Source organism: Watersipora subatra, chromosome 1, assembly GCF_963576615.1.
Source record: "Watersipora subatra chromosome 1, tzWatSuba1.1, whole genome shotgun sequence".
NCBI classification, from domain to species: Eukaryota; Metazoa; Bryozoa; class Gymnolaemata; order Cheilostomatida; family Watersiporidae; genus Watersipora; species Watersipora subatra.
The window spans coordinates 34,079,255-34,103,744 of NC_088708.1; the positions used below are offsets into that span (position 1 = coordinate 34,079,255).

General features: G+C 36.7%; 2 protein-coding genes across 3 annotated transcripts in view; one reads left to right on the top strand and one right to left on the bottom strand.

Annotated features, from left to right (window-relative positions):
• Window positions 1-132: 132 nt before the first annotated feature.
• LOC137385350 (V-type proton ATPase catalytic subunit A-like) lies at window positions 133-16,172 on the top strand. Its single transcript, XM_068071801.1, has 13 exons — window positions 133-272; window positions 1,207-1,300; window positions 3,462-3,590; window positions 5,277-5,488; window positions 6,730-6,867; window positions 7,218-7,369; window positions 8,123-8,285; window positions 8,962-9,070; window positions 12,055-12,292; window positions 12,674-12,881; window positions 14,251-14,405; window positions 14,715-14,886; window positions 15,657-16,172. Exons 1-13 carry the CDS (start codon window positions 270-272, stop codon window positions 15,747-15,749), a joined length of 1,866 nt encoding a protein of 621 aa, XP_067927902.1. The 5' UTR covers window positions 133-269; the 3' UTR covers window positions 15,750-16,172.
• A 117-nt stretch (window positions 16,173-16,289) lies between these two features.
• The window catches only part of LOC137385349 (adhesion G protein-coupled receptor L3-like), a 68,543-nt gene continuing 60,342 nt past the window's right edge, over window positions 16,290-24,490 (bottom strand). For both annotated transcript variants that reach the window (XM_068071800.1, XM_068071799.1), the window contains 7 exons: window positions 21,743-21,963; window positions 21,199-21,265; window positions 20,543-20,646; window positions 20,030-20,198; window positions 19,645-19,767; window positions 17,763-17,934; window positions 16,290-16,425 (listed from right to left, as the gene is read on the bottom strand). In XM_068071800.1, coding sequence (XP_067927901.1) covers window positions 16,364-16,425; window positions 17,763-17,934; window positions 19,645-19,767; window positions 20,030-20,198; window positions 20,543-20,646; window positions 21,199-21,265; window positions 21,743-21,963 — 918 coding nt within the window. In that variant the 3' untranslated portion in view covers window positions 16,290-16,363. The remainder of the gene's footprint in view (window positions 16,426-17,762; window positions 17,935-19,644; window positions 19,768-20,029; window positions 20,199-20,542; window positions 20,647-21,198; window positions 21,266-21,742; window positions 21,964-24,490) is intronic.

Below are 24,490 nucleotides of genomic sequence, written 5' to 3' on the forward strand. Positions count from 1 at the left end.
GGTAAAATTTAAACATTATGTAATTTTTTTAACAAACATTTCAAAATATCAAATTATAGACTAACAAATTTAAAGACTCAATGCCGAAAAGGCACTTATGAAAAACACCGGTGGTTACATTTCCGCTGTATCACATGACTTTGTGTAAAAAGTTTTGTTTGGAATAGTACGGTCAAGACCCTTCAAGCCGGAACGTCAGCTACTGAGAACAAGAACTTTGAAGTCACATTCTTTTTTACATACTATAACACTAGACGGCTTTTGCAAAAATGGTGAGATAAAGTGCCACATTTTCTTTAGCTACACATTAATGTTATAAATGTTTCTCCTATTTGAGTGATTAAATTTAATAGCAATACAAACGGACTTCTTCAACAATTTGTAGTCAATGTGTGTTAGCCACTTCGTATCAATACAGTACAATTGATAGTGATTGAAGTGTGTGTATAACTTGCAGGAAGTTAGTTTTTGTTGTGTAACTCTTCCTTTAGTGGTACATTCATATTTTATCCTCTTTATTCTGCTAAACATTTTGTTGAACGCTCTTTTTTACTGGTAGCTTAATACAGTTACTGACTACCGTAATTAGTCTTTTTTTATTTGAATAGACAGACTTTAGTCTGTCTATTCAAATAAAAAAGTCCTAGAGTTTAGCACAGCTGTTAATTACTACAAAAACCGAACTTTGTTGTTCGAATTGCTCTGATGTCATAATTCATTTATTTTCTCTTAATCTCTTTTAACATCATCATTTTTGGATCTATTACATTTTAGCAATGTCATGATAAATCTTTGATATAGAGATTATAGGAGACGGAAGAGGTCTTGGGATGAGCATTCTAATTGACATCTGTAGCCTTGCCAAGCTTGTCTAGTTCAATCTGGTTGCCTGTGCATTTAGTGTCCGAGTTGACTAGTTAATTTTATCAGATGGCACAAACACGGCATCAAAGTACTGCGTCACAATCAAAGCTTTCAAATTAATTATCAGGTAACATATGTATGTACATACAAAAAATGCTCTCCGAGTCTGGATCCTTTTGAATGCATCCTAATATTATACAATTTGATCAAACACCAAATAATTGTTAGCATTAAGAAAATGTAAATGAATGAGATTGAGAATATTGTCAGATCCTGAAGTCATGTGTTGCAGCAAAACTGAGGTGTTATAACACTACCTTAGAAGCAAGTCTCATTTTTTAGGCAGGAGCTATGGACAGAGCGAAGAACCTGTCCAAATTACGGGACAATGAATCAGAGTATCTGTTAGGTTACGTGTTTGCAGTTTCTGGGCCTGGTGAGTGTTTAGATGACAATTTTTAGGTTATTTGTTGTTTTTACTGAAATACACAAAGCTTTGAGCATTGATATCTGTTATTAACAGGTCCCCAGCTTTATAGTAGTTGTAGTTTTTTTCTAATTTCATGCATGGCCACACATGTTGACAAAATGCATGATCGACACAGCATGAACATCTGCTATGGTTATACACACTGGTGCTATTAAACAACGCATTGCATCGATAAATAATTATGTTGACCTATGAGAATTATTGGCCATGGTCGTGTGGAAGCTGTGACATCTCTGCTCGATTTTCCAATATTTTTATTCAAATTTCATGAGCGTATTGATTATCCATTACAAATAAACACCAATTCCGTAGCTTTTGTAACATATTTGCACTTCAATATTTTTGTTTCTAAAACCCAATTACCAATACCCAATTACCAATACCCAATTACCAATACCCAATTACCAATACCCAATTACCAATACCCAATTACCAATACCCAATTACCAATACCCAATTACCAATACCCAATTACCAATACCCAATTACCAATACCCAATTACCAATACCCAATTAAACCATTGAAAAAGCCTCTGTTTTTAATAGATCTTATCAGCTCAGGAATTAATCTGAAATATTTGGTGAGCAGATTCAAGTGACACTACTGGTCTTCATGCATGTTGTCAGTGTGTTGCTAGCGTCTATTGTTATGACGTGTTGTCAGCGCGTGTTGTCAGCGCCTGGGGTATAGAGTAAAGTGCCGATGTGTAGCATGACGCCTGTAGCATACTCAATGTGAATGTAGTCGATTGCATGAAATATTCAACTTGGATACTTTGGAAGGTTTATGGAGGCGATGAATAGTAAAAATTTTAGTACACTTGTGTACCTGTGATAAAATAATTTTTTTATTTCATGCACATGATGAAGCTACAAAATAATGAACCAAGACAAACGTGTGTATGGAAAGACAGCCGAACCTATGTTCACATAAGTTTTTGTATTGGTATAAGTTTCTGCAGAAATTTACAACATTTCTATAAATATGGCTAACTTACCGTGCAGTCAAATCACCTTTGTCATTCTTCAATAAATGTTTAAGGCACGAGTTGTGTTTTCATTTGTCTCTTCAGGTATAAGCAATAGCGGTAAGACAGATAAATAATATATTTATTTATATAGTCTATGGACATTTGTGAAGCAAGAATCACATGGGGTAAACAACCTAGCCATGATGTCAAGAGACATACACCATAATATTTAAGACTTGTCTAGCACCATTCTATAGCGCACAGGCTGCAAAACAACATTGTATTATTCTCAAGTTTGCCAATGTATGTCTTGTCTGATAATCTCCAATTAACTCTGCAAGATTATCAAAGACGATGTGGAATTACGTAGTCTGAATGATTCTCTTCAGCATTTTTTAACATTTGGATGCTTGTAAAGATGGATTTACAATAGCTGATTTGGTGAACAGCTTCGCAGTTTATATTTGCCTATAATAGAAATTGCATGTGTAAGTTGAAAATTATGGGTTGCATCAGGAACAGTCACTCGCAGTCTATTCGCGCTAGGTTTAGGTGCTTTGTTACAAGATTTGTTACAAATTACCTTTCATGTCTGTTAGCATTTTAGCATGACCATTTCGTTCACTCATTATGTTGGCTTAATGAAAATTAATTTGTTGAAGGAAACATATATGCAAAGCAATGATTTGTCATTACTGCTATTATTCCATTTTGTGCTCTATCAACCTGTGCTGAAAAAATAATGCAGTAATAATATAATACAATAATACAAACATAATACAGTTTGTACCAACTTGCACGCAGTTATTTCTTGACAATTTTTAGCAATACTCATCCGTTGCAATCATTAATTGTGACATTGGTAGTTAAGGTTTGGATTAAAAACAGTTGAAACTTATTAAAAACTTCAAATTCCGCTCTATTTCTGCATTGTATAATAGTATACAAAAGTTCAGTATGATTGACGGCAAAGCGTCTCAACAGAATATCCTTTGACACTTGTATAGTGGAATCTAGTAATATTATTTGGTTGCTTATTGGTCTCAATTGTAAGTCCGTACAGATCATATTATACAAATCATCTTATACTCATATTTATTACAGTGAACCTCTCATAAGCTTATGTTATATTACAGTGGTGACGGCCCAACATATGGCTGGTTCTGCTATGTACGAGTTGGTGCGTGTCGGCCATTCCGAACTAGTCGGAGAAATCATTAAGCTGGAAGGTGACATGGCCACTGTCCAAGTCTATGAGGAGACTTGTATCCTTTCATTTTGTGCAAAACTTGCAGGGGTTTTACCAGTCTCGAAGAGATCTGGAAAAAATGCAAACTCAGAAGTTGTCTGACCTACAAATGCCATCAAGCGACGGTGATTAAAAATACCCAGTCTTCAACTAATATAGCAAAATCTTATCAATTAATTTTGGCGCAGCATTCTAAACACTTAATGGAGTACGAGGTCTGTTCAACAAGTTCCAGGAATGGCTGTATTGTTGCAATATAGATAGTTGTACAAACAAACTAAATTAATCTCCTTCTAAATACATTCCTTGAGAGTCTATACATTTAGTCCAACGCCGCTGCCATTGCTCAAAGCAGTGACAGAAGTCCGCTTTCTTCAGGGCCCGCAACTCCGAAGTTGTATTTCTTTTAATTGATTCGATGTCTTTAAATCGTTCACCTTTAAGGGAAAATTTTAACTTTGGAAACAACCAGAAGTCACAGGGAGCAAGGTCTGGTGAGTACGGAGGATGAGGCACAATAGAGATGGAGTGTTTGGCACAGAATTCATTCACAGTCAAAGATGTGTGTGCTGAGGCGTTATCATGATGTAACCTCCAACCACCTGGCTTCGCTAAAGCTGGTCTTTTGCGCCTGATACTTTCTTTCAAGCACCTTAAGATATCTCTGTAAACATACTGATTAACAGTAGTTCCTGGAGGTAAGAATTCTTTGTGTACAATTCCATCAATGTCAAAGAAAACAACCAAAAGCGTTTTGATCGCTGACCGTGACATCCTCGCCTTCTTTGGTCTAGGAGACTCAGGTGACTTCCACTGTGAACTCTGCATTTTGGTTTCAGGGTCGTACCCATACACCCAGCTTTCATCAGCTGTTATTACAGTTTTTAGGAAGTCGGGATCATGCAGTACTGCTGTCTTAAGTTCGTTACAAATGTCAATTCTTCTCTGCTTTTGATCATCATTCAGCAAATGTGGAACAAACTTTGCAGCTACCCTATGCATGTTAAGATCATCTTTTAATATTTTATGAATGGTACTAAAAGAAAGCCCAGTTTGTTGGCTTACTTCTCGTATAGTAACACGGCGATCAGCGTTGACTATAGCCTTTACAGTGTCAATAGCAGTGACAGTCCTTCGTGATGTTGGAGCTCCACAGCGTTTATCGTCTTCAACCTCTTCCTTTTCTAAACCGTTTGTGCCATTCATAGACTTGTGTTTTCTTTAGGGACTCATCCCCGAAGGCTGTATGCAACATTTGAAGGGTATCTGATGGTGATTTACCAAGTTTAACACATTTTATACAGATGCGTTGTTCGTTTTGATCGGCCATTTTGAAAAATTCGCCGAAAGATCCAAACTAGTCCGTGATTGTATTAATATTGCTTAGCAACGACTAAAAATTTTGGCCTAAAACTTTCTGTACTCACTAATTAGGAGTTGTTCTTTCGTTTGCAACCATGAAAAAGTAACTCCGACATAGACTACTAGTCATGATAACACAATTCCGGGAACTTATTGATCAGACCTCGTATTCATTCAACTTTACTGGCTATGCCCGTGTCTTCTTAGCAAGTGATACAAATCAATCCTGCTTCATAGTTTAGTGGATAAGTACATCCAGTTTGGATAACACAAAGACTAACCACTTGGCAGTTGTAGATAGTTCTCTGCATGTTTATTTTCTTGACAATGGAGTTTTCAGCCGGAGTTACTGTCGGAGATCCAATCATTCGCACGGGTAAGCCTCTCTCCGTAGAACTCGGCCCGGGAATTATGAACAGAATATTTGACGGTATTCAGCGACCTCTCAAGGACATTAATGAGATTACACAGAGCATCTACATTCCAAAAGGTATAAACACTCCGGCATTGGAGAGAGACAGACAATGGGACTTTCAACCAGAGAGCATCAAGGTACATTGCAGACTGTCCCCTCCTTTCCTACATTCCAATATTGTTTATTTTTTGATAAGGTCCTTGCAGATTTGTTTCTCCTTACCAAAGTAACTGTAATATTGTCTTGTGCAATAGCTTACGCATTGATGCTTGGTTTGTTATGTTTTTATAATACAGAGCTGACTTGATAATACAGAGCTGACTTGATATTACAGAGCTGACTTGATAATACAAAGCTGACTTGATAATACAGAGCTGACTTGATAATACAGAGCAGACTTGATAATACAGAGCAGACTTGATAATACAGAGCTGACTCGATAATACAGAGTTGACTCGATAATACAGAGCTGACTCGATAATACAGAGCTGACTCGATAATACAGAGCTGACTCGATAATACAGAGTTGACTCGATAATACAGAGCTGACTCGATAATACAGAGCTGACTCGATAATACAGAGCTGACTCGATAATACAGAGCTGACTCGATAATACAGAGCTGACTCGATAATACAGAGCTGACTCGATATTACAGAGCTGACTCGATAATACAGAGCTGACTTGATAATACAGAGTTGACTTGATAATACAAAGTTGGCTCGACAATACAAAGTTGACTTGATAAACCTTAGAAAACATTTGAAGATGACACTGGAGCTATAAGAATATTAATAATTTTCTTTCTAGCCACTAAATTCTATTTTTGATAGAGTATAATCAGAGGTTTAAAAACAACCATTTTGCTAATAGACATTCTATGTGGTTGGGCGCAATACATAGCTCCCTCATTTTTGTTCATATAGTTCGTCTTGACATGAGGATGGTCATAAAATTAAGGGGTATATCTTTGCCTAAAAACAAAGCTAGTTAACAAAACAGACAGAGCAATTTATGCATTCATAACTTGGCTGTTTTAAATTACACCTTACTTGATTTCACATTTAGTCCTTGCTAAAAGCCATTGCGCTAAAATTGCTGTAGTTTTTTTTAGAAAACTCTTTATTGAAGTGTTACAGTTAACATGGCTTCTTTCTTCCCTTCAACGATACTGGTGTGATTTATTTTATGCCATGCAATAATAGTGTTTGTCTCATCACGTATTCCAGCGTCTACCGCCCTTCTGGCTGGCCGCTGTCTCGCTTGCTCATGCTTCAATATCTTTCCGTAGTGGTGCCGGGTGGAGGTGTATCGTGATTTGGTCTCATTGCTCTTTTGGGTTATTGTTGTTAACACGTTTGCAAATTTTTGTGCTGAAGGTTGGATCTCACCTGACCGGAGGTGACCTGTTTGGAACTGTCTATGAGAATGCTATGGTCAACCACAAGATAATGCTACCTCCAAAGGCTCTCGGCACTGTCACTTATATAGCAGAGCCAGGCAGCTACGATGTGACCGTAAGTTAGCTTTCTGGTATGTTTTTATGGCTTTATGGGAAACTTTTTCATGCTTGCAGGTCTCAGGAATGCTCATCAAATTGGCTAGTCTAATTAATGTCTGATACAATTTATGTTGTTTCTTAGGAGTTGTTTGACCTTCGTTATGCTCTTAACCAGATACTGATTACAATTCTGTTTGAGCATCACTCTGTAACAGTAGTTACCAGTTTGTCGCGTGCTGCGGCAGACATGCACTTAATTTGTTACACGGTTGCGATTCTACACTTGGCAGCTATTCCACAACTCGCAAGTGTTTGCATAGAGCTGAATTGTCGTTTTGTATCGTTGTGTCTCGTGTTTGTGTGCAGGAGAAACTTCTGGAAGTAGAGTTCGATGGAGAGAGGCAAAGCTACTCAATGATGCAGATATGGCCTGTGAGGCAGATGAGACCTGTAGCTGATAAACTGAGAGCCAATCATCCACTACTCACAGGCCAGCGAGTCCTCGACGCTCTTTTCCCGTAAGTTTCTCTTCTGCGTTTTGTACATTGAACAGATTGTCGTTGATATCATTATGGAATGCTTCATGTTGAGCGCTTTTAGATGTGTTTCCGATATTATTAAAAGCTATGTTCTCTGTGTATTTGAGTGTATCCGTTAGTCTTGGCAATAGCCAAGGGAAAATATTGTTATTATTACTCGATATCAGCAAACTTATTACAACTTTGCCTCTTCGCGATCTTCTCCATTTATAAATGGTTGGGAGGGAAGAGGTCTCGTAGAGCTGTCTGAGTGAATTGATGAGCCGGTGATGTGAGTGAAGGTTGCTATGACTAAACGTCCTATCTATTATATGTGGCTGTATTGCTAGTTGTGGTTGCGTGATCTATCACACTCTTTCCTGTCACATGACCTCGCATCTCGCGTATAGGCTCTAGTTGTATGCCCATTGTCTCTATAGCAAGAGCAATAGCTGCTGGTTCCCACAATAGACAAAGGCTTCCACAGTTGCTGCGCTTCTACTTTAGCACTAGAATTTAAGTAAACACGTATGCTAAGAAGAACAAGCCATCAGTGATGAGTAGAGATATTTTGTAAGATGGTTGGTTTAAATTATAGCTCATCGGCAGCTTTCTCTTGTAATGCTGATGCCCTTTGCATTATAACGTTAACTGCTGCGAGCAACAACTGTTAACTCGTATATGTTATTATGACAAATGATTTTTACTGCTAACACGGCAAAAGATTTTAATACACCTGTTTAACCTTGCTAGATGTGTGCAAGGAGGTACAACTGCTATTCCTGGAGCTTTCGGTTGTGGTAAAACCGTTATCTCTCAGTCACTGTCAAAGTACTCAAACAGCGATGTCATCATATATGTTGGCTGCGGCGAGAGAGGAAATGAGATGTCTGAGGTACTCCGTGACTTCCCAGAGGTGAGTCCGATTTCCAGTGATACCATTCAGTTGAGAATGCTTATGGTGTATGATATGCTGTTTACTGCCCTTGTCTGTGCGCAAAGGCTAGGTGGAGTAAAAGTGGTTTATTTCTTCCTTTTGTTGGTAAACTAATTATTTGTGTGGCGGAGAAAGGGTATATAGTCAAGTTTGTTAAATCTGATTGTATTACGCAAAGCTTTGGAAGCTGAAACATGCTATATTTCTTCTGGAGACTCATTGATTTTGCACAAGTAAATATTCTGTTAGGATTATAAGTTTAAACTGTCAATGTCTATGTGAGGTTCCTAATTTGATAGGACTGCTTGTTCTGGGCTGACTTTAGTTAGTTCAATAGCAACTTATTGACAGACTCTGTCTGCTTCTAAATCATTGTATCTTTCTTATAACTAGCAGTTTTTCAGTCCCACTTAAAAATGAGTGCCTGTATGCGTGCGTGCGCTTTCATGGCCTTTACTGGCTGAATATAAATTTAGTAAATCATAGACTGCGTGGTTCATTAGATTCTCTGTTTGTGAAGCTTTTCTTGTTTATCTTCGAATCTCTAGTAAACATCATCCTTAAATTGACCCTTTAATTGACCCTCGAATGGTGCTGTTGATTGGTGATATTAAATCTCATGTACATACAATGTATATCTACTTTCTCTTTGCAGCTAACTACAGAGAAGGATGGCAAGACGGTGTCAATTATGGACAGAACAACTTTAGTAGCGAATACTTCCAACATGCCTGTTGCTGCCAGAGAGGCTTCCATTTACACCGGTGAGTAGTTGCGTCAGCTTAGCTTCTTGTTCAGGCTAATGCTGGTTTACTTCTAAAAATATGGAAGTATTATTTTTAGGTTATAGCAAAAAATATTGTTAATTCGATCATCAGATTTATGTGGAGAAACTCCGTAATAGAGTTTTCGGGATTGACTGGCAAGTTTTTTGTTGCATTGAGGTTTTGGAATTTTCAGTACTGTTGAAGTTGTGCAAAAAAATACATAGATTTAAATTTAGTTATCTAACGCTTCGCGGTTTGATTGCTAATTAGTTGCTGTGTTTCCTGTAGCTGGTAGCTTTTCATAGTTTTCCCACGACCAAACGAGCGGAAGCGAAGTTTGAGAGTTTTTTTGATAAATGCATGTGCACACAACTTACGAAAATTATTCATCAACATTGAGACGAACCCTTGTATCAAAATTTCATCAACAAATTTAACCATCGTTTTTTAGATTAGGTAAAGTATAATAACGATACAAAACACATACAAGCCTATTTAAATATGTTACCAAGTCTTTGTAAATTATCGAAATTCTCTTAAAACTTACCCATCTGGTCGGATTATACACAAATAGACAGATTAATTTGGCCGAAAATCGTTATTAAAACTTGCTAAGCCTCACTTTTATCAAAGTTAAGACCCGAAATTGAAACGCCGAGCGAAAGGGAATAGAACGATTAAGTCGTGCGCAGTTCACGAAAAAAAAACGTGCACATTTCACCAGTCTATAGCATTGTCGAATTGCTGAAGGTTTCTGTAATTAACGTAGGAGCACTGAAATCGTTTCATTTTTGCCGATTTCAAAGTATCTGACTTTTTAGAAACTTTCGAGTACTTTTGTATTCTAACTGATGTCCAACGCAGTGTAAGTATAGGAAATGACGATGATATTTTTTTCTAACGATTCTTATGAGATTACGATATTTAATTATAAGTTTGGATATTATTCTTGATACTTCTTGATATTGTTAGCTATGACGTTTTGAAATGTAAACAAAATTGTGCATTGGTTTTCTATTATTACTGTATTACTATTACTAAGTTTGACTATTCTTTTTGATACTTTTTGATATTGTTAGCTATGACGTTTTTAAATGTAAACAAAATTGTTCATTGGTTTTCTATTATTACTGTATTACTATATTAATAATATTGGTTATTCTAATAATTTCAGTGCATTTTACTTCTAATATTGCATTTCTCCTATTGCAGCGGGAGAGACATAAACATATAATCTTTTCCTTTCATTATTGCTGTTTGTCATGACCAAACACTTTTTTAAATAGATTTTCTAAAAATCTATATAAATATCACTTCTTGATATTGTTAGCTATGACGTTTTGAAATGTAAACAAAATTGTGCATTGGTTTTATACTATTACTATATTAATAATATTGGTTATTCTAATAATATCAGTGCATTTCACCTCTAATATTGGCCAATATTGCAATTCTCCTATTGCTGGGGGAGAGATATAAACATATAATCTTTTCCTTTCATTATTGCTGTTTGTTGTATATAATAACACCCACACCCAGTACATTACAGCTACCATTGCAGTTCTCCTATTGCACTGCAGTGCCATTTGACTGCTAATATTGCATTTCTCAACCATCAGTACCCTTTCTTTTTTCCAATATCACTTTGGTCGTGGGCTGTATGACAGGGGAATTTCTAGTTTATTTATAAGTTAGTTGTGAGCTGAACAGTCAAAGTTCACGCATCATTGAAAAGTTTTTGATGTCAACTTTAAGTTACATCGAGACAAGACTCATTATGATCTTTCGCTACACCTCATGCCAAATGACCGCATTGGTTCACTACTTCAACTCAAACCTTTTTTTCTTGTAATTTTCGAGAGCAGAATGCATCAGATTTGTTGTGAAAAAATCAAATTGATTTAATTGGTTGAGTTAAGTCATGAATTTTTTAGGCAAAATCAAGACCTATGATTTCTTCAATTTTTCGTAATTTTGCAAAAGTTGCAAGCAATTTAAAGCATACAAAATTATTACAATGCTATACATGTAGAATTGAGAAAGAAAGTTGAATTTTGTTGAATGATAATAATATCATATTTAACCACATGAGCTCATGAGAAGTGAATCATTGATGAGACTCTCTTGCACGAAGCAAAAGGAAACACATTTTGAACACACATGTATATGTAACAAGTCAATAATCTCTATTAGCACATTTATGTTTAGCATCCTAATTACCTACTACCTACAACTACTACTAATTACCTACTACCTACAACTACTACTAATTACCTACTACCTACAACTACTACTAATTACCTACTACCTACAACTACTACTAATTACCTACTACCTACAACTACTACTAATTACCTACTACCTACAACTACTACTAATTACCTACTACCTACAACTACTACTAATTACCTACTACCCGCTGCTAACTTCTATCACATAGTTTTATAGTTTTCATTTTGTTTACTATTCAATCGCTACATTGTCCTATTTTGAGAAACATTAGTAAGCATGCATTCGTTATCATCTAATTAACTTGTTGAGCCATAAACTAAATCATCAATTACATGTTTATTGTCTTCTAAAATGTGCTGAGATACTCGCCAATATCAGCTAGCTGGAATTTTCATTTTTATAGGTATGTAGCTTCAGTTTTTGCTTGTATCTGAGCCTGCATCTTACCATGAGATTTTAACTAAAATAAGAAGCTGAGGTTTGACTATTACATAAAGTTAATTATTTAAAGATTTTCAGCCACTTAGAATTGTTCAATTTGATCATGTGATCCGCCCCAAGTATCCTTTTCATAGGCCGCTCAGAGGGGCTAGTCAAGGCGAGTATACCTGCTGTCAGACTGGCCAGTGCTAACTTCTCAGCGTGTTCATACATGGCTGTTAAAACAGAACCCTGTCGAGCACCTGTTGCTTTTATTCAGATATATAACCCATCCCTAATGTCAAAGTTTCCTCCTTTGCTCTCAACAGGTATCACCCTCTCTGAATATTTCCGTGACATGGGATACAACGTTTCCATGATGGCTGACTCAACCTCTCGATGGGCCGAAGCTCTCCGTGAAATCTCTGGTCGTCTCGCTGAGATGCCTGCCGACTCGGGCTACCCCGCCCATCTTGGTGCTCGTCTTGCCTCGTTTTATGAGAGAGCTGGTCGTGTCAAGTGCTTGGGTAACCCTGCCAGAGAGGGCAGCGTTTCCATCGTTGGGGCGTAAGTTTCTTTTTTATGATTGATGAGGCTAGATAAGGATGACTTGCTAGTGCAGCACACGCTCAAGCAGTTTTGTGGCTTGCTTCAGTTGAGCCTTTTAGTCTTATAAAGACTAATGTAGAAGTTTATCTCGCTCAACTATATTGGATGGCAAGCTCTCAGCATTACCCTATTATCATGCAGGAGTCTCAAACCTTGAGTGTTTTGTGAAAGGTTCACTTGTTCAGAATTATCTTACTTTTTAGCGACACTAACGATACCATACATTTTTTCTTACGCATGTTGAGAATAGAGCTTTAGCTTGAATCAAGCTTGCTAGACCGCTACTCATTGTTTGTCATAAAATAACACTAACAGACAATGTGTGTTGACCTGTTGTAGCGTGTCACCTCCGGGTGGAGATTTTTCAGACCCTGTCACCTCAAAGACACTTGGCATAGTGCAGGTGTTCTGGGGACTCGACAAGAAGCTGGCTCAGAGAAAACATTTCCCCTCAATCAACTGGCTGATCTCCTACAGCAACTATACCAAGGCACTTGATGAGTATTATGACAAGGTTTTCCCAGAGTTTGTACCTCTTAGAACAAAGGTTAGTTAGCCTTTATTATCTGATTTGGTGATTATAGCCTGATTTGGTGGAATGATCCGCTATTAACTGTTACTGGTGTCTGGTTGTGTAACAGCCTTCTTTGCCGCAGATACTAATATATGGGACTTTTGATGCTATCACTAATATGCTTTTTCTGTATGAACAGATCATTTTTCAAAATATAGTGGTTCTGATGATGAAAGATCATTGCTCTTTTAAATGATCAAATTTTAGTGTCATCATAAAATCGAAATGTTCTATAAATGGTCATGAAGAAATCTCCAAGTAATTTGTTTGTTAAAAAGCTATTAATATTTGTTGTTTTCACTCGATATGGATATAACCATTTGCGAGTTTTAGAGTTTTGCTCTCTTGTACTAAATGCAGCGATTCAGCAGCATTTCCATATTATCTGAGGCCTTGATCGATTGCTGCAGTTCAGTATTTAATAAGAATTAACCTTGTCATAGCTTGTCACTCTCATCTATCTACAATCTTCATTCGCGTTAAGGTGAAAACACACTAGGCGATATTTAGAGCGATATCGGGCTGCGTGACGCCAATCTGCACTAGAATTCACTCAGCGCGGTCATGCAGAGCGATAACGCTAGACTTTCTCTACACAACTTCATCGCTAGCGAGATGCATTTCGATTGGTTGGATTTTACCAGAATGCAGTTTTATGGCGGGTAATTATTTCTTATCGATGTTCACCAACGTACAGCAGCGACAATTTGCTATTTTGTTACGATTGAAACATCTTCAGAACGAACACTGAATTGTTCATAAATTTAATAATAGCACTCCCAGTCATGTACACCATAACAAACAGAAATTACAAAAAATCCGAGTTGAGTACCAACATTTGAAGTCAATCGTTGCGCAGGTTGACCATCTTTAGAACGGTAAATATTTAATATATTAAATATAACAAATTACTACCAAATAAAATATGTATAAAATTTGTAAAAATATTAGTTAAAAATACAATAATTGTTTTTCATATGTCTTCTTGTAGTGTAGGTAGTGTACAATCCGTGAAAGTGAGATAGGTTTAATAACAAATGCGGAAGTTGTTTATGTTGTCGCCATTTTGACTTTCCTAAACTTATTAACAACTCCGAAGAAACTAATGATACGGAATTTTATTGGCAGTTTGTGAGCATGCCCATTATATCGTTTACTAGTGAATCGTTCAAGTGTGTTTATGCACACGCCAGTGATATCTCCGCCCTCATGACGCTCGCGATAAAATCGCCTGGTGTGTTTGGACCTTTAATGTTTACTAGAAAGACTCAGCAGTGATGAGATTTTGTCTTCTCACCGCTGTCTGAACCTATTTTAATGTTGCGCTTCGCTGTCTTACCAGACCAAGGAGATTCTGCAAGAAGAGGAAGATCTATTTGAAGTAGTGCAGTTGGTAGGCAAAGGCTCTCTCGCTGAAGCGGATAAAATAACACTTGAGGTGGCGAGGCTACTCAAGGACGACTTCCTCCAGCAGAATGGCTACACTCCGTATGACAGGTGGGTTCAATTGCCCACATGAACTACATTTAATTTTATAAATTGTAAGAAATGGGAGTAATACTGTTGATACAGCTGTTTGGAGTTGAAGACCAACTTGACATCTTATTTCCGGTAATTTAGAACTACAAATATATATTGAGTGTTAGTTGGTGGCATTGCATAATTTGGTTGGTTTTTGCTAGCAGATTTCGGCACATTTTAGATATTTGGATGAATGCTTAGATTTAACGGTTTCTTGTCTAATACTATGAGTCGAGAATCTCCCTGCCCATCATGTGTAGTATACGTTATGTTGTTGTCTTGTAGATACTGTCCATTCTATAAGACTGTAGGTATGATGAGGAATATGATTATGTTCTACGACTTGGCAAGGCATGCCGTAGAATCAACAGCCCAAACTGAACACAAGGTCACATGGGCTGTGATTAGAGAGAGGCTAGGTGACACTATGTACAAGCTATCCAGTATGAAATTCAAGGTGTGTTCATGACATCGTCAAGTTTGCTGGTCAATGCTTGCCCTATGTTAAGGATGTTTCATGGCTTATTTCCCTTAATTAAAGGTTGACTTGCAACAAAATTCTCATTACAGTTGTTTGGTATCAAAAGATTCACCATGTCTTACATACATGTATTCTCTCGTAATAATACATGTAGTCTCTCGTTATAATACATGTAGTCTCGTAATAATACATGTCTCTCGTAATAATACATGTAGTCTCGTAATAATACATGTACTCTCTCGTAATAATTCATGTAGTCTCTCGTAATAATACATGTAGTCTCTCGTAATAATACATGTAGTCTATCGTAATAATACATGTAGTCTCGTAATAATACATGTACTCTCTCGTAATAATACATGTACTCTCTCGTTATAGACTGCTCTAAACCACAGGTAGCTCTGTTTTTATCACATCATCCGGTATGGCGTATTTTATGCAAGTTTTTTTGAAGAAGTTACACGCAGCATAATGCCGGCTATCTCTGTTTGTTTGTTGCTCTGTGATACATTTATGCTGTCTCGTGTTTGTTGATGACCATTCCTTTGAATCTCCATGGTCTGGTAAGACAGCAACGCACAACATTAAAATGGCTTCAGACAGCGGTGAGAGGATGTTATCATCACTGCTGAGTCTTCCCAGTGAACATTAACGTGAATGAAGATTGTTGGTAGATGAGAGTGGTCTTAAATTCTTTGATTTTTATCAATTTGTCATTGCTGTAATTTATCGCATTTGTATTGTAGGACCCAAAAGTCGATGGTGAGGCAAAAATTAAAGCAGATTTTGATGAACTAGCGGAAGAAATGCAGAATGCATTCCGCGAGTTAGAAGATTAAAGCTTACAAGAGCGCGATGAGCATTATCTGACTACGTCTGCAATGGCCCAAATGACAAACTGTGCAATTGGAGTGACTCGACCTATCTTTTCTCATGCAATCAGCTGCATTAATCAAGCACCGAGCAAACTTTGCTGTTCTGATTTTACCTGAACCTAAGCTTGTCAGAGACTGGTTCTAGTCACAAGGCGCTCATCTGCCATCTATAGCTGGTGCTCATCTGCCATCTATAGCTGATGCTGGGTTGTTGAACTATTATTGATCATGAACACTCTTGATCGCCTAGTGGTCAACAACTTTTCTATTGTTTACATATCATTCTATTAAGTGATGGATGTCAAAGAGGAAGCTAGCATATTTTCTTCATTAAAGTTTAATATTTATATATATATATACATAAAGATAGATATATAGCTAACCTGCTTTGGCTAAACAGTGTATGATGGTCGTTGGTGGCTAGCAATAGCCAGGACTAGAACAAAAATGTTGAGAAAAATGAACAATTCCCGTATTCTCAACTGGAGCACCGTAAGATAGTTATGAGCATGCAAACTGCAGGTCATACAAAATGATATAAAATATGCATAGCAAAAAACTCCAAAATTATGTTGATATTAACATAGTGTTCCAGGGATAGCAGTGGGAGCATTCAGCGGGGTCTGCTCTTCACTGTAACCTGAAATGAATGACAAAAGCACTGGGTGTACGAAGTTAGCCAATGAGAGACTGGGTGTTTGAAGTTAGCCAATGAGGGACTGGGTGTTTGATGTTAGCCAATGAGGGCCTGTGTGTTTGATGTTAGCCAATGAGGGCCTGTGTGTTTGATGTTAGCCAATCCTCGAGGGCCTGTGTGTTTGATGTTAGCCAATGAGGGACTGGGTGTATGAAGTTAGCCAATGAGGGTCTGGGTGAGGACTGTTCAGCAGACTAACCATGACTTATAAACGTGTTGCCATTACCAAGTTATAAGGTTGTGAATCAAATTCGCAAAAATTTGTATGGTAGTGGCAGAGACTGTTGCAAAACCATTTTCACGCGCATTACGACAAGCCATGCAATAATATACAAAGAAAATGATGACAAAAATATACAACAAAGGTGATTTTGAGCAGTAGTTGGGAAAATACATACAGTACAAGCTAAAGAACGTGGTGAAGCAAGAGGGTGCAGAATATCACCTACATGTATTTTGGAAAAACGCTACTATTTGGTAAAATGAGCTCTGATGGCCATAATATCTCTGAAGTAATTAATGCCATCTGTGTAGTCTATGGTAGAACATAGATCAATTGTTATTGTTTGATTAGCTTGAAGTTTTAGAAGGCAGTCTGGTGGGCTGCGCATGGATTACTTTGCAAAGGTTAATATTAAAAAAGTATAGTATTTCTATAACATCCAAGAACCAATGCAGCAACTTATATTTCTACGAGTTCTCCATTGAAACTCATCAAATACTTTAACCAGAAATAAATTTTTTGTACATTTGAGATAAAAGAAATCTACAAAGACAGTCCTGATGAAACCTAAAGATATAATATGTGTACAAATTTGGTGTCTAAAAATAATAGCTTAGTTTGCAAACATCGTGTAGCGAAGCACCCATAGTCGGAATTGTATGCAATTCTAAAATTTCTATTCGAAATAACATGAGATTACAAGGGCTTTGACGAGGGCAGCAAAACCCTTTTTCTCACACAAACATAAATGGGTTTATCAGCAAAAATGACTAACAACAATTTGTAAAACATGAGGAAATCTAGGTAGAATGTGGGGAATTTGATAAATACAAAAAGTGGCTGAAACTTACTGTTTGTTTATCAGTAGGGTGGATGATCTTTTTTCAGAGTAATGGTGAACCATGAGCTTTTTACACATCAGATATTTCCCATTTTATAGGCTTGTAAACTCATGCCACGAATAAATAAAAATCTAGTCACATCCGAGATGGACTAGCCTAATTATTAAAGAACTGATACAAGTATACCTGCCCAAAATTGGACTCTCTCTACTTACCAGCATCAAAACTAATTTTATGTTGACCAGTAAGAGGCTCTTTGCTCTCAAAGGTCTCCTCTAAATGGCTGTTTACAGACGTAAGGTTACTAATCTGTTTCTTGAGACGAACAGAGCCACTGGTCAGATCTGATGAAGATTTGCGTCTTCGTGAGAAATACTTTGATAGATGCTACAAACCATAGATAAACTTGTGTGGCTAAAAAAAAAACTTATCCATTATTTAGCCGAAAGAAAAGGTTTTCAGCAAAAATTAATGTTTGAAGATAAAATTAAAAGCGCTTAACAATTTTTTGTTGTTGAAGTAGTGTGAGCTTTATGTCTCCATCGCAAATACTGGTAGAAATATGCAGAATATACATTGAATTCTAAAATGCCTTTGTCAAACCTTCACTACATGATTCTATTATAATAGATAGACAACAATTTAAAAACAGACAATTTTCAAAACTGATTTTTTAAATTTCTGAAGCTATATACATTAATATCCTGTCAGCCGTCAAAATGCTGTTATCCTTTACTATATCTTAATACACTCAAAAAATAGTGATTACCATACGTTCTGGCAAACAAGTTGAAAATTTGACTAAAATTTCAAGCTTAAAAGTTCATCCTCTACTTATACGGACGGCTGTCACGTTTTTATGCCACAAATCCTAGTAAATTCAAACTCAAGAAAACTATCGCAAGTAAAAGTAACATAATATGACGTATAGGAGTTTATTTATATATAATAGTAAATTACCAATAATCCTACTCAACATGAGATAGATCAAACACAAAATCCCATTCTTTACCATTCAAATAGTCCTCGCTAGGATCCTCTTCTGAAATAACCTTTTTTTCGAATTTAACACTTTTTAGTAGTATCTGCCTTCAAGCCCATACTTAGGTCATTCATTTGACACATCCACTATTGTCTATCCTTTCCTTGTACATGAATGACGATTTCTAGCGGAAGCTGCCTTGCGATTTTGCTTTTCTTTTAAACAAGTTCGTTCTATTGGCGAGGCAGGCATCTGATGCTAAATTCATAAATATTACACACGAAAGATTTCTTTTAATTCAATTCCAATAACAACTGCTCACAAGCATAACTCGTTCTAATGAGTAGTTTTCAGCGATTTCCTTTTCAAAATGATTTTTTCAGAGATTCTTTTCAATGTTTGAACTCCAGCTTACCATTTTTTATTAATATTATTATTTATTTTGATGCTGCCAAAAAAAAGAAATGATTAGACTTCTGACCAATATTTACGAGATTTGGTAGGAACTATGGTTTCATCCAAAGTAGAGGGCATCATAACCATGTAATTATAGACTATTGTATACATTTCCCAGCAAAGTCACAAAAAGTTCAGAGGTTTTTTCATCTGAAAAAGCAATATTAGTAATATTACTCAATTGTTCTGCTATTCATCACTAAAAATCTTTCACCATTCAGTACTTTCTGGGTGAACAACACCTATAAGTTATAGCTATTGATTGTAACCTCTATTGTAACCTCTTTTGTAACCGTGTGTATTAATTTATCTATTACAGATGTCTAGCAGCAGAGGGCCTGAATTAAAGGGCTATACAACGTCTACTAATCACTAACGCAGTAAGCTAGATAGAGTTACTATATATTGACACTTAGTAAAAGATTGCAAACATGTTAGCTTCATCAGAGCATGTCATGGACCTAGTTATTATGTGGACATTGAAGGTGAGTAGAATATTGCAGAATATCAGAGTACGCAGTGCATTGTGGATGTCAGCATACTTGTTGTGAGTAAACATACTGCACCATCTTGGTGAAAATAACTCTATTGTCATGAGAGAGAGAGAACTTTCTGCATCGCTAGCGATGTAATCCTTATCTAGTCACGAGTAAACTTACCCCACTGGAGGAACTTGAGTGAGATGGAACATTGGTGAGCCCTTTGTGCTCTCCATAGCTCACCCTTATACAAGTTGGCAGCCATTGAGCTCTTCTTACATATCTTTTGTACTCCTTTTGCACCTGTAATTCCGATGTTTCGTTATACATCCTCGGAGTTGTTTTCCCACATTGTTTCGTGTACACGGATAAACAATTTTAGTTCTGCTGCTTCTGAATTATTAGACCAGTTCTAAGCCAATATTTGCGTGTAATAGAATGTAACGCTAAACAGTCTTACAAAACATAATATTAAGCTAATAGCAGGGCTCCAATCAATTGAACGAATTTCACAACTAGGAAGGATTTTACTTAAATATTTTTTCAATTGTGACATAAATCTTACCTTTTCATTTTTTAAGCAGTGAAATGTGAATATAAAGAGACCCTGGAAGCTGTTGAGAACGGTGAAGACATACGCTATCACCATTGTATCCTTGTTAACATACATGAAACCAAAAACCCAGGTGAGTCCGAGTAGCACAAGTAGAACAATAGCACCTTTTATCCACGCCCTGTGGGAAGAGATACAGAAGTTACATGAGGGTACTACTAGTACTATTAATTACTACTATTATCACTCCTACAAATCTACTAGCAAATTACAAATGAACAGCTTGAAGCATAACCTAACATTTGTAAGAAGTCTATAAAGAAGTTGATAGTGAAGGCCACAGTTTATGATAAACCGAAGAATGGTTGAACCTTTTGTGACCTATTTACAATAAACCAACCAGAGGCTAATATCATATCAACAAAAATGTGTTTTTAAGCTTTCAATAATCTTATCTATTCTTAACAGACTAAACCACACATAAAAATATGTTTCTAAGAATAAGTTGTGTGAAAAGCAGCATACCTGACGCTGTCGAGTTTACCCGTCTCTTTATGCTTCATGTTGGCCACCATCTTGGCATGCCTGTACATCATATATATAGCGACTCCAAGCATTATGATATTTGTCTATAACAATATCACGTATGTTAAAACGTTGCAACACTTAAAGAGGGTTTTTCATGATCTCGACAAGCATTAATTTTCTCGGAGCCAAAAATATAGGCTTGTGGAAAGATTGACAGCACTACTCATTGCTACAAGCTATAGGCTGAACTAAGTGATGACCCAATTGATAACAAAAATGTAAACATTTAACAATTTGAACCAAAGATGCATTGAATAAAATCTAAAAGTACAAGTTTTAATGGACCTTCACAACAGACAGTTGCAAAACAGTAAATGCAGAAAATCAGAATTGTCTTCTCTCCAATGCAACAGCCAGTTGACTGCATACCCTCATGCGCGTAGTGCCGCTTATAAAACAGTGGTAACATGGAGTTGACAATTGACCTTAATAGCCCAAAGACTTTTTCAAAGATGATATTGGATAATCACTGTTTCCTAAAAACTCTGCTAACATTCATCTGTTGTGTGGCGATTATTATTATTATAAAACGTTTGAGGCAGGTGAACTCAAATCGGCGAAGTTTCTAGCAAAACATGTAGGCATACACTTACCAGCATGACCGCAGCAACCGGACCAGCAAAGCTCCAGATAAAACCTGACTGAGTGTCAAGCCAGCAACTGCATTGGAAAACATCAAAATTGCCAAAAGTCAGGTATTGCTCCAGAGCCATGCAGTATAATAAACCAACATTAATAGGCTGAAACCTTTTTCAATTTTAAACAACAAAACTATACACCAGAAGACAAGCTAGAGTTTCTATACCTACATGTCTATTCTACGTTTAGGTTTCTATACCTACATCCTATTCTACATGTAGGTTTCTATACCTACATCCTATTCTACATGTAGGAGTTCTACATGTCTATTGAAGCCTTCTACTAGAGCTATCAGTAATAATCGTAATAAATTAAGCTGGAGGAATGATAGCCTATGACAGCGGTAACTGTTAAAGGTCTATGGTAGCCATAGATATTCCCTTACTCAGCCTAATATAAGTAAGAGTTATAAGTCTATGATAGCCATGGATATTCCCCTACCCAGTCTATTATAACAGTACGAGTTATAAGTCTATGATATCCATAGATATTACTTACACTTGCTGTCCTCCATAGCCTTTGTGTTGTATAGCTGCGGAGACACCCACAACTACAGCAGGAATGCCATAGCCTGCTAAATAATAGTAAAGATTCCTTGACCTTTCAGCTTCAAACACCTCTATGAGCATTATATAGAGTTGCACTCCTTCCAGGCAAGTCCAAGCGAAGACGCAAAGAAATAGGAAATGCAAAACTCCAGCCAAAACAGAGCAAAATATCTACAAGAAGTGAGAGTGAATATTAAACCTAAATGACAACAGGAAGTGGACTTGATTCTGGGAGTCCTCAAGCAATAACACTAACATACATGTAAATTGCCTAATCTGTTCTATGATCTTCCCAAACTCACCCCTTTCAGGGCCTTCAGAACGAACAAAGCTAGACTTAACATTTCCATTGAACAGCTGTACAGCAACTGCAGTATTATTGCTTTATATCGACGAGTTTTTTTTATTTATTCTTTTCAATTTCACTCAGTTTATGGTTCATGATTATAGTAATTTTACAATAAGTTAACTTATTGTAAAGTTACTATAATCATGAACCATAAACTGAGTGAAATTGAAAAGAATAAGTAAAAACTTGTCATAATAATAATAAGTAATAATACTGCATAAATAATAGTAGTAATAATACTGCAGTTGTTCAATCAATGACTCTACAGTTGTTGAATTAAAAAAGTTAATTCTAGTTTTTTCTCTTTTGGAAAAGCCAGAAGAGTGAGTTTGGGAAGATTATAGGGTGGGTTAGGCATTTTGCATGTATTTTACTGGTAGTATAACATAACATCCCTATAGTATAAACGTTCCTGCAACGGATTATTTATGCTGTAAGAGCATTTACTGTATATATAGGGGTATAATAGATGACCCTATACAGTCATACCTCAACATATGCGCTGCAAGACTGAGCTCGTATGTCAATTTTCTCATACCGCGAAGCAAATTTCCTCCATAAAATAAGTAAATATAAATTAAGCCGTTCTCATTCCGAAAAGAAACCACTTAAAAACAGGATATTACGAGGGAAAAATGTGTTTTAACTAGTGCTGGGCACGAGTACTTCTTGGTCAACGGGTTTAGACCCGCCCCCTTCTGTTCGGGTTTTTCGAGTATCGGGTAGCTAGTAGTGCTAGGCTCGGGTATTCCTTTGCCTACGGGTTTTTCGGGTATCGGGTTTGTTGATATGGATTTTATGTTTAAATTTTCTAAACAGATATATCTTCAAATTTACAAAGCAATTATATTTCTTTTCTATTTATTTATCATTTTTCAGTTTTCATTGACTGACATTCGTACTCGCAGCATTAACAGGTGAATTGTTAAACAGTCAAGATAGTCTGGGGCTACAGGCCATTTTCATGTCAACAGGTGGCAGAAGATAGGGTCTATGGTAGCTTAATACTTGAGCATGTTCTATGTACCTCTCTGACTTTTTGTAGATGGTGCTCCAAATCTCATAAAAAACTTTACATTATCGGCTTTTCCGTTAGTAAGGCTTGTTGGCTTAGTGAAACTTGGTTATAATGAATTATGTAATCCATAATAGCTAACTGTAGTAATCAATTTAAACAGAGTTATTAAATTTTCACTGCTACTATCAACGCTGATAGCTTTTTCTCACAAGGCGATAGCGGAAACAGACTAAGGACCTATGTGTTATCGGTGATAGCGAACACGCGCCGTATTAAAAATGGCATAGATTTGTTTACGAAACCGATTTGGCTAATTGCGCAAATAAAATTTGATGTAAGTATTTCTTCTCACCTTTTAATGACAAGTAATCACTGCTTGACTACAATATTTCTAGTAGGCATAGTAAATAAGGTATGATATATTTTATTCTATCTATTAAATTAAAAACTCGTGAAACCCCATTGTCATGCCTCCTTAGCAAAAATGACACAGAAATGCCTTGTGGTCCCAGACTAAGAGCGCAGGGTGCAATAGACCGAGTTTTTGTTAACACTACCCGACGGATCCGTGTACCAAAACCCGAACTTGAAAGTCAAAACCCGAACCCGAAGGACCGGAATACCCGAAATCTCTATTACCCGATACTCGAGAGAAGATAAACCCGCGAGTTCAACGAGTATTACTACCCGTGCCCAGCACTAGTTTTAACTGCTCTAATTCACCACCTACACTCACAATATCACGAATACTTATCTAATGGTTATGATCTACAATAAAATGTAACATTACTATGTACAGTACTGTATGGAATTCTTATCATCGAGACAGATGTAGTGGCTAGCCGCAGTGTGAGAGAAACTTGACAGCAACACATTCAGTTCACATTCAATTAAAATTAAATTTTAATTTTACACCAAAATTAATTTTAATTTTGCCTTCGTTTTCATTTTTATTATCTTCTTCCGGCGCTTTTTGCCTCGTTTTCACTATAACTTTCAGCCGGCCTTTTTCAAACTGATGTGGTGAGCAAGACAAAGCGATACTGTTCTTGTAAGCTCCTCTCGCATGCTTAGCCACCCAGCCACAGTATCGAGAACCCGCATCGCATCTCAAATTTGTCTCGTATCTCGTACATCGGACACTCATAAGTCAAGGTAAGACATATGAATACTTAAGGTACATCGTATCCTCTCCCTCGTACCGCTATAAAGACAGTGATATTTATAAGGCTAATACGAGATTCTTATTTGCATCGAATTGGAGAACTCGCACCAGCTTGACACGTGATGTAATATGAAATTTTTCATGGAGTACGAAGCAAAACATTTAT

Excerpts from the sequence above, each read along its gene's own strand:
- LOC137385350 (XM_068071801.1), top strand. Across the intron at positions 1,301-3,461 it reads GTTTGCAGTTTCTGGGCCTG|TGGTGACGGCCCAACATATG; the intron begins GTGAGTGTTTAG and ends GTTATATTACAG. Across the intron at positions 9,071-12,054 it reads AGAGGCTTCCATTTACACCG|GTATCACCCTCTCTGAATAT; the intron begins GTGAGTAGTTGC and ends TGCTCTCAACAG.